The sequence below is a fragment of the Acanthaster planci genome, linkage group LG04, assembly GCF_054643075.1.
Source record: "Acanthaster planci isolate LZ-2023a linkage group LG04, COTS_SCS, whole genome shotgun sequence".
Taxonomy (NCBI): domain Eukaryota; kingdom Metazoa; phylum Echinodermata; class Asteroidea; order Valvatida; family Acanthasteridae; genus Acanthaster; species Acanthaster planci.
Window position 1 is genome coordinate 21202092 of NC_141780.1, and position 15605 is coordinate 21217696.

The window sequence follows — 15605 nt, forward strand, 5'->3', positions numbered from 1 at the left end:
CAAATTGTAATACACGGTCCCTTTGAAAGTAATGGGGAAAATGTATTTTGAGGCAAAAGAGGACACCAACCAAAGTTGATATTTTCAGCAAACTTTTATCGCCTGCTTCCAAAAACATTTCTATTACAACATTTTCACTAGCTGAATGAAAAGAGCTCTATTGCAAAGTTACACTTGCTGAAGCAAGACGACAAAATTGTCTGAAAATTTTATCCAACGTTATGCTACAGTGTACCGACTTCATCAGTGGAAGAAACATATACCAAACTTTATTTTTTTGAAACAAAGAGGGCCCATTAGTTAAAAGGGACCATTTTCGAAATGAGAAATACCCAGGCCCAAACTGACAAACAAGCGTTAGAAAGAGTGGAGTCAGTTAACAGATCGGGGTGCAAATCATTGTAATTCACACTAATCAAAACTTGAAACTCAGATTTGATTGCAACTTTATGATGTTCACTATCTTTTTACACTGTTTACGTGATCCTTTCAGTAAATGTAAACAGTTAATTATCTTGTCCAGACTACAATGGAGTGTGACGATGTAAATGAACATACTTTCCGAAGAAAATGCAAGGTAAAAATAAAATGCAAACTACCAATCAAATCGAGTGAAATCATGAAGGTAACCCCCACTCGCACTGTGTAAACATTTGAATTAGACCATGGCAATTCTTATATATCTATCAAATCAATCAAAATGGAAATCAAAACTTAAAAAGAAGTGTTGCTAATTCCATTTGATAGCCTTCACCTTTGTAAGTTCCCAACATTATTGCATACATGACAATTTAAAATTCACCTTTACATAGTAAACTTGGCCATGCCTTATTTACATTTACCGCTAGACCTTCAGGCAGATTTGAATTTGTGTTCACAACTGGCGCCTGCGGACGAAGTAAAAGTATGAACAAAAATGTTAAACATAAGCAACTACTCAGTTTTCCTATATAATTTGTTTCAGGATAATAAATTTCTCTGCAACAAACATGCTTGAATGGTGGACATCTCCTCCAAACATATGGTCAGAAACACAAGTTTTTCTAGATTTATAGTAAAGATTGCGGTAACACCATGTATTTATCTCTTCTTTGAGTATGTGTGGTTCTGAGAAGAACCGGGGAATAACTCGACGTTTCGAACAGTGTACTCTGTCCGTCTTCAGGAGACTGGTTTTTCTCTTGTTAATGTTCAAAATGTTAATTTTTCTCCTTTTGTTTTACTTTTACTTCTTTTTTCATGTCTCTCACAATTAGGTCATTAAGTAGATGCCGGTGCATCGGAAATTATTTAATAATCATAGATTTTCTGCAGAATTTATGATCGTTGGAATTATTCTCTCTGAAGGCATCTTGGAAGTATATTAACAGACCTCTGTACTGATTTCCTCACACTATGTTTACATATCTGCTTTCCTCTGGTGTGAACTGAGACCATGGGCCCCAACTAGCTCTATAGACAAATACGTATGTAGACAAAGTGTGGCATGTCAGTGAACAGACAGGCCTTTGTAACTAGGCAAAATGACACTGGGGAAATCATCACGTTACGACTTGAGATGTTCACCAAAGTTACACACTGCATGCAGGCAACTTGGTTGCCCGCGCCCACGCTGTGCTAGCTTGCTTCTCACATGCCGTCCTGGTCCTGCTCGTTTGCTGGCACGTTGCCGAGTGCGGCGATGATCCCTTCATAGATCTGGATCCCTGTCAGGAACACCTCCTCGTTCAAGAACTCGTTGTTGTCGTGCAGGAGGATGGGCGTGTTGTTCATCGGGGAGAAGCCCAGGCAGGGGTAGCCGGCCGCCCTCAGGAAGCGACTGTCGGTGGCCGCTGGGAAGACCTCAATCTCCAGGCCCACACCCCTGGATGGAATATACGGTGGAAAACAGGTTGACAGAACTGTGCTGGAACAGCACGTTCCATTCTTTCAGGTACTTGCTCTTGCCAACGAGACTATATTTGACATCCACGTGACTCCCGTGCTTTACTTGGGGTTGGCCCAAGTGAATGATGCGCTACGCCAGTTACTTGGTGAAGTGTCATACAATACAGATACATGGTGGCTTATGGTCAAACATTGCATCGTCTGAAATAACTTAGAAAAATAATTGAATGTAGTGGCACATTGAACTCATTACGTTATTAAAGTTCTGTGACAATAAGGCAAGAAATGAATATTTGAACGGCTCTTGCTATCAACCCATCGGATCGAGGTAGCGAACTTAAGCGACGCGTAAACTCTTGACCAGGCCGGGACACTTTGAGTGGCCTGCTAACATTCCTTTTTCATCACAGATGGCGTATGTCCATCTGTGGCTGAGACAAAAGCAGCATGAGTCAGAGCGAGGGCAGTAACCAATGCAGGCATTCAATCATGAGAATACAAGAGATATGGTAAATGCAAATATAAATACTCCCAGATCTCAAACAATGGAGCTAAAGCCTGAAATTTAAGCTAAAACTGAACCCCAGATCTTAACAACTGCTACTGCTCAGCCAGTTCATACACTGCTGCACAGATTAGCTGGTGGCCTATTTCTGCTAACCAAATATACATTCCACGCTTAACAAACACCTGTGCTCAGAAACTCTATTATGACCCCAGATGTCAAGTCCAGCACAACCTTAAGAGATGAAAACCGGTGGCCTAGTGCCGATGCTGAGCCAAATGTGACTTGCCAACATTGGGATCTAGTATCAGGCTGGACAGACAAGTTTATAATAAATAAAACTCCTTGTGACAAATTTCATGTGAGAGACTTTTTGAGATTGTTTTTGAACAGTCGTACATAATTTAGGCATTCAAACTTACAGAGAATAATGGGTAAACCAGACAATTTTTCTGTTAGAATTTGGAAGTTTCAGTGTTTAGCATACATTCAATAATTACGAGCCAGACTCATTTCTGTCAGCAACTGTGACCAACCATTCTTAAGCAAGGCTCATGAATTATACACAATTATCTGGGAAATGATCTCAATATAAGCATGAACAATGCCGAGTCCACAACTTTCATTGTCTGTAACTACTGGACCAAAGTTTTCTGCAGACAGGGTCTGTACAGTGAATCGCTTTTGAGTACGAAGATAAACCGAGGGGGGAGAGCCACTGTCAACAGCCAAAACTTTTCAAAGTTATATACTTCAGTCTGGCTTTGGAATGGGTGGTCACAATTTATTGCAAACAGCTCCTGCACACTTACTGGTCTTTGCATGCCCCTTCAAACGCCTTCCACCAGACATTCTTGTCTCCAAGTTCGGTGATGTGAACGTCATTTTTCTGGGGAGGAGAAAATCAGGAAGATTTCATTCGGATAGTGGGACTGCAATATTGAATCTCCATGCTTAAGCACTTAAGGACGTGAAAAGCGAAACTGAAAAAGTCTAGACTAATCTTTCTCATTCATCCCTCCATCCCTCTATGGGCATGTGGCCTAGTGGTTAGGGGTTTGTAGCTTCTGATCATAGGGTCAGGGGTTCGAATCCAGCCGGTGACAGCACGTTCTGACCTTGGGCAAGTCACTTTACCCTCACGAATGGGATCAGAGATTGTATTGCCGAGTCCTTGAATGGGGAATATCGAGCAGTTGGGATTACCCAAGCTGCGACCAAAAATATTTTGACAAGTTGGGGGCTGATACAAACGATGTCTTCCAGATTATAATAACGACTTCCTAAATTGCATGAAAGATGAAAACTGCCTCTCCAATTGCACAAAAAAATTAAAAACAGCATACGTATTGAAACATGAAAATGTATTTCAAAAACCATGCACTGTGTTTTATAAAAAGTACAGATCACAGCATAGTTTGGATTGTCCCACACGAGACAAGCATCATAATCACTGGCCAGCCCCTTTCCTCAAACACTCCACCTCTACAAACCTTGTCCCCAGGGGCTACATTATGTCCTTTTTCTCTTCCAACAGTTACCCCTGGATAGGAAACTTCCTTCCCAGAAGATAAGATGTAGCAAAAACGAGGAAATGATTTATACATATCAACGTGTCGTACATTTTCACATTTAGCGTGAATTATTACGTCCAATATCCCTATGAAATAATCCCATCTTTTCAATGTTGAAATATCTATGTGAAATCTGACACCAGATATTATCTGGGAGAGATTTGTATCTTTAAGAAAAAAAGCTCACATTTACGATACGTCAAGCCGTAACGAACTGCCTCTGTTGTTGTGCCAGACACCACATACTATTACAAATGCTGAATAACAGCATGGTAAAGCACCAGGCTATTCCTCATTAACGTACGCAGCCCAAATTTTGGGGTATGCAAATGAGTGTTGCAATGAGATAGCAGGTCAGAATGGGAGCATACTGCTCAATACCCAGGGAATGAGGTTTATCCTCTACCCTCTCATACCTGGACAAAGTGGTACGTCACTCCTTCTCCGGCCTCCCTTGTCCACTTGGCAATCTTTTCTTCCAGTTCCTATAATTGAAATAACTAAGAAGTTTGTGGTCGTCCCATGAATGAACATCAGGTCAACAGCCTAGCGTAGGCTTACAAACAAGCATGATGACTGCGGTTACTAAGTTACTAATTACTTTGAAGGCTGGATATAAGCTTAGGGAAGGCAGTAACTCGCTTAAGGTTAACAACTAACAAGTTTGCATGTTACAAATACACATAAATTTTGCAAAGGTGGTGGCAAGTAACCTTTGAAAAGGACGTAATATCACTTCACGGCCGGAAGTAGCAAAGTACTATGGTCAAAGCACAAAAACTGGATGATTTCTAGGACATGCGTATACCTTCACATCTGCGTTTGGGGAGACGCGAATATCAAATACTGCCTGGAATTCGCTTGGCACTACATTTTGTGCGACGCCACCCTGGAGGAAAAAGCACAGACCATCCGGGATGATTGCCGGCATGTCATGCATACCTTCATGTCCGTGCCCGGTGAAACACGAATATCGAATGTGGCATGAAATTCACTGGGTACAACATTGTGTCCAATGCCTCCCTGGACGAGAAGACAATCAAACATTTAGATGAATAACAAACATTCACTTCGATTCAGTTCATCATATCGTTTTGAAGTCTTCAGAGGCTTTTTATTCTCAAAAGGTGATAAATCTTTTTGCATCAGAGTTCTTCCCATATTTGTTCTATGATGAGAAGACTTCCCTCCATAAAAAGTAGCGAGTAGGGCAAGTTTTTCAGGCCAGTGATGTGTCGAAACAACAACACGGAAACAGCAACCTCTAGCACTGTGTGCGGTCTTCCACATTTCAAATACAAATTGATGCATTCTCATGCATGACCACTAAATGTGTTCAAGTCTCGTGTTCCAGATGCGTGAAACACAACAAGCAAAACCGGTACGTCAAATTTGACAACTGGTATCAGAAGATTACTAACAAGTTGAGAGTATGCTGGAGATTCAGAAGATTTAGGTGTAGCATTAACGGTTGCGCCAACTGACTATGTGCGCAACCTGGGGCACACAGCTGTTAATGATCTTGGGAGAGGGACTGACTCTTTCAAAAGTGTGAATTTGCGAAGTTACCTTCACTATAGTTAGGTTAGTTGATGTTACATCACCAAGCGTTGCACATCCAACCATTCTAGAGCAAATAATAAAAATGAAACAATGTAATTTATTTGTCAATAATCAACAGAACATTGAAAACAATTCTTTTTACATGCAAAAGAATTATTGCTGACATACACAATTGAAGAAAAGGAAATGTTGAGATTTCAAAACAAAGATTTCTCAATCACCATTCCGTGTAAGAAAAATGTTGTGGTCCATCAGCAATTTTTAAGTCACTCCTCAAGTCATATATCTGCTTGGATGAGACTTAATGACCTCAATACAATAGTACACTACTCGACACGGGACGGCAAAGTTACTCACAATGGGCACCATCCACATGTAACTGGTGTTCAGGAGAGAATGTGGCCTACCATTCCTAAACCAGGTTGAAGTGGGTAATTTTGACGTTTGATGATTCCTCTTTGGTAGTTCTAAGCAATGAAAATTGTGGAATTTGGCACTGTTTAGGCGTATACTGGTGTCATTTTTCGAATAATAACTTATTATTCTTCAGCCTGGTTTCTGAACGGTGGGTCACATGTTTGTCGTCGTGGAAATATTACATAAAAAAAACTATCTGAGCAAAATTTTTGACGTAGGGTGTGTACTTCAAAAATGCTCTCATACTCCTCTGTTCTCTTGCACGTGTTTTATCAGCGTGCCCATGATTCTTACAAATGGGTCATTAGGGAGACATTTGGTGGAAAATTTTTCGACCTTGGGGAGACATCGGTCGTAAGGAAGACATTTCAATGTCTCCTTAATGCCCCATCTACCAGAAGGAGGCCGAATTTTATTGTCTAAATTTTGAAAAGATGATAGATTCGGGTCTACAATGAAAACATACAAAGTTTGGTTCAGATCAAACTAGGGAATATTTAATTATGGGACAGTAAAGATTGTGCACTTTCTTAAGGGAATGTCTCCCAAGTGACCCATTTTCGGTAATACAGCTTGGCACCGTCATCTTTTTTTTAATATGCCACTCTCGTGTTTGTGTATCAGGGTTTTGTCAGGAACTAATTACAAAAAGTAAGACACCACTAACTTGGCTTTTTCTTCCTCTCTGAATGCGAGGAAAGAGTTGATCACCTTTTGCTGAAAGAAATACAACAGATCATTCACCTTCAGGAGAAATTAGGGTTTCATTTTAATTTGTTTCCAGGGAATTCGGAGTTTGAATAGCACAGTAATGACGCCTTGATAACTTTTCTGTTTCTTTTTTTCAACCTTTTCCCTGCATAACACTCTACACATGTACAAAAGGACTACCAAGGCTCAACATTTGGCACTTCTGAGTCTGGCTTTGAACGCTGAATACATTTTGAGTTGCTGGCAAATTCGTTAACTTTTCATTCATCAAATGACAACCACTAGTGTATATAATCCAATAGTATCCAAACTCTTAACTGTAAATTATGCAGAAACTCTTTCTTTGAACTCTAACCACACAACAGGCACGTACAAATTCATAGTTACTTTAAGCTTGCTTAGTACTCATAGTTTACATTAATCAAGTGCAGTTTGAAATAGGACAATTGTTAATGCGAATTCAAACTTGTTGTAGATGTTCCTGTTGTTTTATGAGAAACGATCACACTGAAAACTTACCAACTTTTCAGCAGCAGTATTTTCAATGAAGCGCGATCCATGACCTGGATTTCCCTCGCATTTCACTTCCAACCCTGCAGGAGAAAAAAGTAGAGGAAAAGGGCTGAAAATGTAATATTACCTCAAGGTTTCAACCTGACACTGATGTGTATATTCCCCATGTGTTCTCAGTGTGGTCCAAGAGTTCTGAAAAAAAAAACTTGCTTGAGTGGGATTTGAACCCACAACTTCCTGATTACTGTTGCAGACATTTTAACTTCTTGACCACAGAGTTTTGCCATGATAGGGTGGCTGGCTCGAATCCACTGTAACAGTGGTTACCACAATCAGTCAATGGTTGGACAATTTTCAAAATGAAGAAAAGTGACACTGATATTGTTTTTTTTTAAAAACAACACACACATGCAATTATGCATGTAAGTAAAGTACACATCTTTCGTGTAAAACAATGGGATTTGAAGACTGTTTAACTTTGTATTGGACAATTCTGTACAGTTGAAAATGAGATTGTCAAGGTAAAATCAGTAATGACTAGGTGAAAAATTATCAGGCTTGAGTTCTTACACCAAGGTGCCCGTTCGCCATAGAATACAGTACACTTGTTGGTAGGGTTAGCCAAACCTGAGGAAAACAAGAGAGAACAAAACTAATGTACGATTTCCCAAGCGAGCACACCGACCTGTACTGGATGGTGTGCTCATATTAACTGCAGTGCGTACATGTACATAATTGGGTACGGAAACATGACACAAGGATTTCAACAAGTTGAAAACATAAAAGACAGAAGCCAGTCCATGCCACAGTGTTGCTTTCAAAGTCAATCCCAACTCAAGCAGAAGTCACCAAGTCTCATCAAGCCTAGTGACCCACCATTCAAATGGTCGGTTTCACCATGAAGTGAGGTGTAAGATAGTTTTGGTACACCACGGAGTGACGTACCATCCATAGATTTTGAACACATAATACGTCAGTTTGTCAGTGCATGGTGTGAACTATCTACGACATGTCACTTTGTGATGCAACTGATGACCTGAAGTGACAAAGTCACTCCTTTGTGACTGTTCGTCGCATGATTTGACTTACAAAAGGCTCGGTGGTACAATGTATCTCTGACATACAAAATCTGGACTACCTTCAAGTCCTGTCATGAGTCCATTCACAGCCTATTACATGAAACAGATTGAGCAACAGCCGGGAAGTTGGTGTTGTTTTTGTCAGGGTTCATCTGAACAGCTTATGACTTGACTTGAGACAGAGTTGTAACAAGTAACTGATTTTTGTGACTCGAGTCATTGCAGCACTGTAACTCAAGATGAGTTGAGTCAAGTCACGGTAAAGTAGTGACTTGAGTTGAGTCAAGTATTTAGCTCAAGTCAATTCAGGTCACAAATATTTAAAAACGATACCATTAAGAAAAACAAGAGAGAAAGTCACTGGGGGACATTTTGAAATTGACCTCTGAGTAACTACATGTGGTTACACCTCATCTTACTCTTGATGATAACACATGACATGAACATTATGAACCAGCACTGTAAGTTATTGCCAATTTTGGGGGGCAAACAAGTTTGCTTTTATTTTTGGGACCGGAGTCTTGTTAGCTTTCACTCGAGTCGGGTGAGTGACTCGAGTTGAGCCATTTGTTTAAAATGACTGGAGTCGAGTCATTTTTAGCTGTCAGGTCTCAAGTCAAGTGGCCAAAAATTGTCAGTTGAGTCACACTCAAGATGAGTGATTTACTTGAGTCATTACAACTCTGACTTGTGAAAACTTGGGGACTCCACCATATCCCTATTTGGACCTAGAATGGTTTCAACAAGCCCACCAATCGTCTGAATTTCACTCAAGTTTACCTTCATCAAGACCAAAGCCCATGTTGAGTCGTAGGAATGATGGATGGTCCAAAAACTTCATCATACCTTGGATGCCACCAACCTCCTCATCTGCAAAAAACAACATGAAAAAACAAAAATAGCGAATGCCTAATATCGTGAGACGTCTTTTTTTGCATCAAGGAGATTTTGTCTTTATATTGGGTGTTCTGCCCTTCGTCAACATTTTTTTAATCATTACTGTATACTCACTTCTGTCAAAGACTCCTGAAAAAATTCATCAGCTCTCTTGGGTGCCCTGGTGTGTTTAGAAACCCACAATCTATACTTTATACAGTCCCGCTGTACTAATGTTTTTCACAAGCCTTCATACAACACTGAGTACACAGGGTTTATAAATATGTCACAACCCAACCCATGGTGTACAGGTCACTGCATAATGGCAACTTAAGAGTGCTGTGTAAAGTCTCAGGCATGATAAATGTTTCCAGCGAGTGCCACAAACGTCAGGTAAAACTGACCTGGCATGAATGTCAAGTGGATCGTTCTCAGGGGCTTCACACCAGCTGCTATGAGTCTCCGCACAGCTTCGATGTACCTGGAAGAAATTTGTAAATGCTTTGAAAGTACAGGACCAACCCTGCAACTCATGCAGGTATTGAAGTGGACTGAGTCTTGACTTATAGGATGTTGTAACAGCATGGTGAACTAAGAGGCGAGCCAAAAAACAACTATTCCCGTGGACTCTGTCTGAAAAGCATTTCCTAAATGAACTACAGGGCAATATGTAAACAGTTATGTCGTCTTCAAGGGTGAGATTGGAGGATGAAGACAAATCTGGCGAATGTCCAACACAGAGGAAAACTCTCTGACAATGTCACCAATCAAATACTCCAACTTTCCATGGTTTGAGTTACATGCAAATTCTCCTATGGTGTTCCATGAAGCGTTCTATTTGTCCCATGGTAAAGTTGAAGGAAAATAGAACTGTCCATGGATCATAAAGACAGGCTAGTTTTACAATACCACAAGAGAAAGCAGTTAGGACATGAAGTTGTGTCATAAAACCTGTTTTACACATTCTGCTTGATTTACTTAACCCTGACCCACCAGGGCCATTTGCTGGGGCATACCTTCAATCCTCCAGTCGCCCTAGTGCATAAAACTTGCCTTCGTCATCAATTCTCCAAAACCCTCCAATTTTTGCACTTATGCTCAAATTGAGAAGCACCCAGCTCCTCAATCCTTCAAGATCCTCTGCCGATTCCTGCCATTATGTTGAGGCAGTGCAAATGGCTTTCTCGAGCAGTGCAGTTACTTTCAAAGTAAATGCCGGGCTAAATTTATGCATGACTGATCATCAACAACACAAGGTCCAACCCGCGACCTTCACACAAGGCATCCTTCACAATCAGCCCCACACTTTTGCCATTCGTTCTCAATCCTCCAAAATTCTCCAAGAACCGCACAAAGGATTTTAGAGGATTGAGGAGGGTTAGGGAGCAATAACTGTTTAACATTAACAGTCCTCACTTTGCCGGAACAGGTGAAGAACAGAGGACTGCTGGGGTTGGTTTAAATACAATGAAGTATATGTGTGCTTGAACATGAAATTTGCTAACAGGCATTTAACTTGCACTTTGCCAACAAAACACGGAAATTCCAAACTTTACGAGATTTTGCACAGTGTTTTTTCAACTTTCAATGACACGAGTGTGAAGTGAAAAACAAGGAAATCAGCCGATCCGAGGAAAAGTTGCATGCCTGTGTTAAGCATTCACTCACACCGTTCAAAACTTCCTTGTCGCAAATAGTCTAAACCTATTTCTGTAGCATTAACGCTTGGAAAAACCCACAATGCGCACACCATGATGCATCTCCACACTTTTCAGACTGCTCTGCATGCATTGGGTGCTACAGGTATGCAACTAGCTCTCTTGGCCATGTCCAGCAACATAGCAAAAAACAGTGAATGCCATGTGACTAGTCCATGGCCATTCAAGATACAGAATCTATGGACAAGGTGCAATATCTACCAGGCAAGATATGGGACGGAGGAGTACCCCACCCCCTAACCTGTCCAATCCCTATACACACTCTAGACTATTGTTACCTAACACATCCCCCCTAGAAGTCTGTAAGGAATTCCTGAGATTCCGATCAAACAATGACCAACACAAAGGCGGGGGGGTTCTCTCCGTCCAATATCTTCCTTCAAATGGTGCAACAGCAGGAATAAGAACACTGCAACGAGTGACTGAAGAACCAACAGAACATTCTATATTTCTTAGCAACATACGGTTGTACTCACTGAATTCCAACACTCTTCATGTCCTGCAAATTTAAAAAAAAAAAAAAAAATCTCTCATTTTCAAAGAGATGCAGGGAGATTTCTCTGTTAAAGTTTGTGCCTGACTTTTACAGATTCCAATGTAAAACTATTACAGGAATTTATTCAGCGATCAACAAGGTAAAAAAAATGTACATGTATGGTTTGCGCATTGCCTTTGTTTACTTTGTGTTCTCTGCAGGAGTCTCAGCTAAATGTACATGTACAGTACCTTAAAAGGCAAAACTTAATGCCTGCATCACATAAAAGAAAACCACACAGAAATCCTGCCTCTGTGATGAAAAGGACAACATGGAAGGTTGCATGCTCTTGGGAAACTGTGACACAATTTTCTGTGCAGGAATGTTTGCCCCAAATACACAATTACCGTACCTGTACGTACAAACAGTACTATGCTAGACAAGGGCAAACTTAAATTGGTGGCCCGGATGCACTTTTTTGGGCTCGTCGCATATCAGATTGGGGGAGAGCTGGCCAAAAATAGCCTTCGTATCATGTGACATGCCACCAGCCAATGAAATACCAAGAACTATGCAACAAAAACCAACCACCTGCAATATGACATGTACACGGTACAGTACCTGGGTGCCTCTTGCATAGATATCACCATTCTCGTACTTAACTGCCTCAAAGGCATCGCACTTCCACAGATCCTGGAAAAAAAGTGGAACAAAGAGCTGTATATGCCACAAATACAGTTGACATGGTGAAGATCCAGTCCATATCTGCCTTGTGCAGAAGTAGGATACACGAAAGTTGCACATGACGTGGGCTGATGAAAAAATTACTGGTACCTCCTGGGTCAAGCATACACTTGGGGCAAAAAGTTAGAAAAACACTTTTCCTCACTTTTTTGCTGTTTGAAATAGTTCTGCCGACTTTTTCTCGATAAGGTTAGGACAAACTGTATCTCAGCTTAATGTTCACAGTTTGTATTTCAATTGAACATTCTCAGAGACATTTATTACGATTCAAAATATTAATATTGCTGAAAAATCATTTTGTGAAAATTTACATCTACATGTACTCCTTACTGTCATTCAAAAACACGTCAGAAAGTTGTCCACTGCAACTATGAGATGTGACCAAAATACAGGAAATGGCACTAACTAGGCTGGGAGTATCTAAAATTTTGATTTCTTTTGTAAATATAAGTGTGAATTATATAGGACATCTCTGGGTGTTGTTATTTGATGCATACACAATGTTCATTAAGTAGAGACCCATCTTCTCTGTTTTATGAAAAGAAAGGTCGGTAGGGATGAGTGAAGTTGTGACATTCAAGGAAAACTGTTTTTGTTCCACCATGTGTAGACAGACGTACGTAAACCTTTTGCTTCAAAGGTACATTAAATTCACCTCCAAATACCCAGCACATGTATTTGTTTTGAACCAAATTACTCCACCATGCAGGGATTACCAAATCAGACTCTCCAAAGAAATCTACATCCACCAATGGAAAAACTACATGTACCGGGTACTTTGCAAGGGATGTCAATCAAAGCAAAAAATCTCACCTCGTAAACAGGCACAACATCGGTGTGTGAGTTGAGGATGACACTTTTCAAGGCAGGATTCCTACCTTCCCAGGTCATAATGAAGACATCTTTCCCTGGATGGACCTATATGTACATGTACATGTGTATTGGTACTGTTCTTCAACAGCACACATACTGCATGGTGTTTACAAAGTTAAAGACTCGGCATTTTGAGTCGGGGCCATGTACATGTATTCTGTGTTTTGCTCTGATATGTCAACGACCAAACAAATCTGGGCCCCAAAAATTGTATTTACATGTAGCAGGTTTTAAGATTGTCCAAAGGTTGTAATCTGTTGACCATATGGAAAATGTTGTATTCATTATCATTGGTGACAAATCACAAATCAGGTTGGCAAATTCTTCAAAAACAGTGAGTTTTCACGGAAGGCTTGGGTATTAACTGATGGAAGCCACTGACTAGCAGGTATAAAAAAAACCATGTTTTTTGTCAGTCTGCTTCCTTTTTCCAACCTGCCTTATGTTACTTTGACTTGTCTATTTGTTTCCAACAATGTGCATTTATATCTCCCACTGCTCACTACAAAACCTACTTCTGTCGAACACTGTTATAACAAGGTCCTTGGAACTTAACAAATTTCCTTGTTACAACAGTTACCTTGTATGATCAGTAATGGAAACATAATGAAAATCAAAGAATTGGGACCTAAATTTGACCTCGTTACAGAAGCGACCTTGTATGAACAAGGCTCCTTATCTGGGTTCGACTGTAAACAGGTCAAAGTTCTTTCAATTCTGATACAAAACCATTTGCAAAAGAGTCCAGGAAATGGCTGCTTTCTCCTGATGTTGAAGGTCTGCTGATGTTTATTATTTTAAAATGTTATTGCTGCTATCAACTTTTAATCATATCACAATACTGAACTGGAAGTAGAGAGTTTCAAGTTATCTGGCTTTGATTGGTCGAGAATTTATTGTTCACCATGTACACAGGGAATTATTAGTACATGATATACATCAAATCCACTCAATATTGGATTTCTGATATATCGATTATCAAAAAATCTTTATAAACCGATGGACCCTTACTACATGTAGGATGAGAAACTATTTTTTTTTCTCAGCTTTATTCTTTATGACGGCCAGTTGTTTCGGATTCAGCCATAACATCATGTACCGTGTGTCAGTCAAAATGATACTCACCTCAACAATTTCATATGGCAGGCCCAACTCAGTAGCCATTCGCTGAAGAAACAGCAAAGCACCAGCTGAAAGTTTGTAAAATATTTCAAAGAAAAAGATTTCAACGGACAGAATCCATGCACTGCTGAAAAACTTTTTTTTTAGTTATCCTGAACTATTGCGCGGTAGAAATGCAAAGTCTTTTTTCCCTTACCAGTTGTGAGATATTACACAATTTACCCCTGGAAGAGAAATGATATCAACTAACAGCTAGAGTCCCAGCTAGCCCCACTGGTGTGGCACGGACTCTCAGCATACGGTGAGAGTCCGTGTCACACCCACTGGGGCTAATCCCATGGTCACAGCATGCCAGACACTACATGAGAGTCTCAGTGAGACAGGTTTCGTCTGCCCGTCCGCAGAATCGTACCATAATCTGGCTCCGGATGGACCGTTTTGATCCTCAGGTACTCCCTGAAGTTCGAGACGGCCTGGTCCTCCGTTTTGGCTTTCTTTGCATTTTCTTGCGGGGCTGGAGTTGGCGACATTGTGCTGGGGACTTGCCGCGTCCACTGGTGGTCTGGATATGACGACGTGCACCGTGAAATGTATGGTGTACTATTTACGACAAACATTTCTCTCTCTCTCTAGCTCTCTTTAGACTCCCTCCAGGCGACGCAACCACACGACGCGGCGGCACGACGACTCCCTTGCGTCGTGCCGTCGGGTCGCACCGTCGCCTTCCTTCTTGCCATTACTTTTGTACACACACGACGCGTTGCGTCGTGCACGACGCGATGCTCGACACGACACACGACGCGACGCGTCGGGTACTATCGCCCCCTTTGCTTCTTGGCATTTATAGAGGGCGCCTTTACTGTTTCATTCAATTCCGTCCCCCGTACTTGCATAGTACGGTACAGTCCACTAATTCAAGCCCCATTGAAAACAGTGTAAAATCGGCACTGTTCAGGGCCCAAAAACATGCAGTCCAACATCCTTGAGATTGCTGAAACACAAATAAAATTATTGTCTGGTCCCTAATCTTTCGATTTCTTTCCAATTTTTGTGGGTTAACCAATTACATTTTTAATTATTCCCACAAAACAAACTAACCCCCGAAAGGTGATTTTCCAGAAGTCTGATTGCAGCCATTTTTCAAGTGGCAACCCTCAACCTTCTTGGGCACTTAGGACCATTTTTCAGTTGTAGTTTTTAGCCATTCTGCTCTCATGGGATAGCTCAAAGACCCAGGCAGTTGATCCTGGCAACGATTTACACAATCTCACCATTTCGGGGGCCAAACAATCTCCTCTTTTTCAGAAAAATGCTGGGCTGCTACTTTTAATGCTAATGAGCTGAGCAGAAATTCTTACTTGAATAGTGGATTGCATGCACCCAGTACATGGTATTTGCTCTTTGTCCGCTGCCACCATATGGGCATGCAGAGCCTTGAACTGACATCTTTTGAAGTATTGTCCAATCGTATAGTATAGATGGTAGAAGAACTAACGCAGCATCATGCCCAAAATTACCTAGCAACATACTTGTACACGGAAAAAGCTG

General features: G+C 40.9%; 1 protein-coding gene across 3 annotated transcripts; it reads right to left on the reverse strand.

Annotated features, from left to right (window-relative positions):
• Nucleotides 1-75: 75 nt before the first annotated feature.
• On the reverse strand, nt 76-14816 carry LOC110984341 (aminoacylase-1-like). Of its 3 annotated transcripts, none has more exons than XM_022244459.2 (16): nt 14470-14816; nt 14061-14125; nt 12876-12980; nt 11940-12011; nt 11320-11342; nt 9530-9606; nt 9030-9119; nt 7741-7797; nt 7177-7250; nt 6614-6663; nt 5536-5593; nt 4775-4855; nt 4383-4451; nt 3205-3281; nt 1634-1864; nt 76-887 (listed from the first exon to the last, which is right to left on the reverse strand). In XM_022244459.2, the coding sequence occupies exons 1-16, from the start codon at nt 14672-14674 to the stop codon at nt 875-877; spliced, it is 1347 nt and encodes a 448-aa protein (XP_022100151.2). In that variant the 5' UTR covers nt 14675-14816; the 3' UTR covers nt 76-874. The 3 variants fall into 3 exon arrangements, with proteins under 3 accessions (XP_022100151.2, XP_086991905.1, XP_022100131.2); XM_087135779.1 differs by lacking the exon at nt 4775-4855 and adding an exon at nt 4909-4989 and having other exon boundaries at nt 14470-14813; XM_022244439.2 differs by lacking the exon at nt 4775-4855 and adding an exon at nt 4909-4989 and having other exon boundaries at nt 76-1864; nt 14470-14811.
• Between the last annotated feature and the right edge of the window lie 789 nt (nt 14817-15605).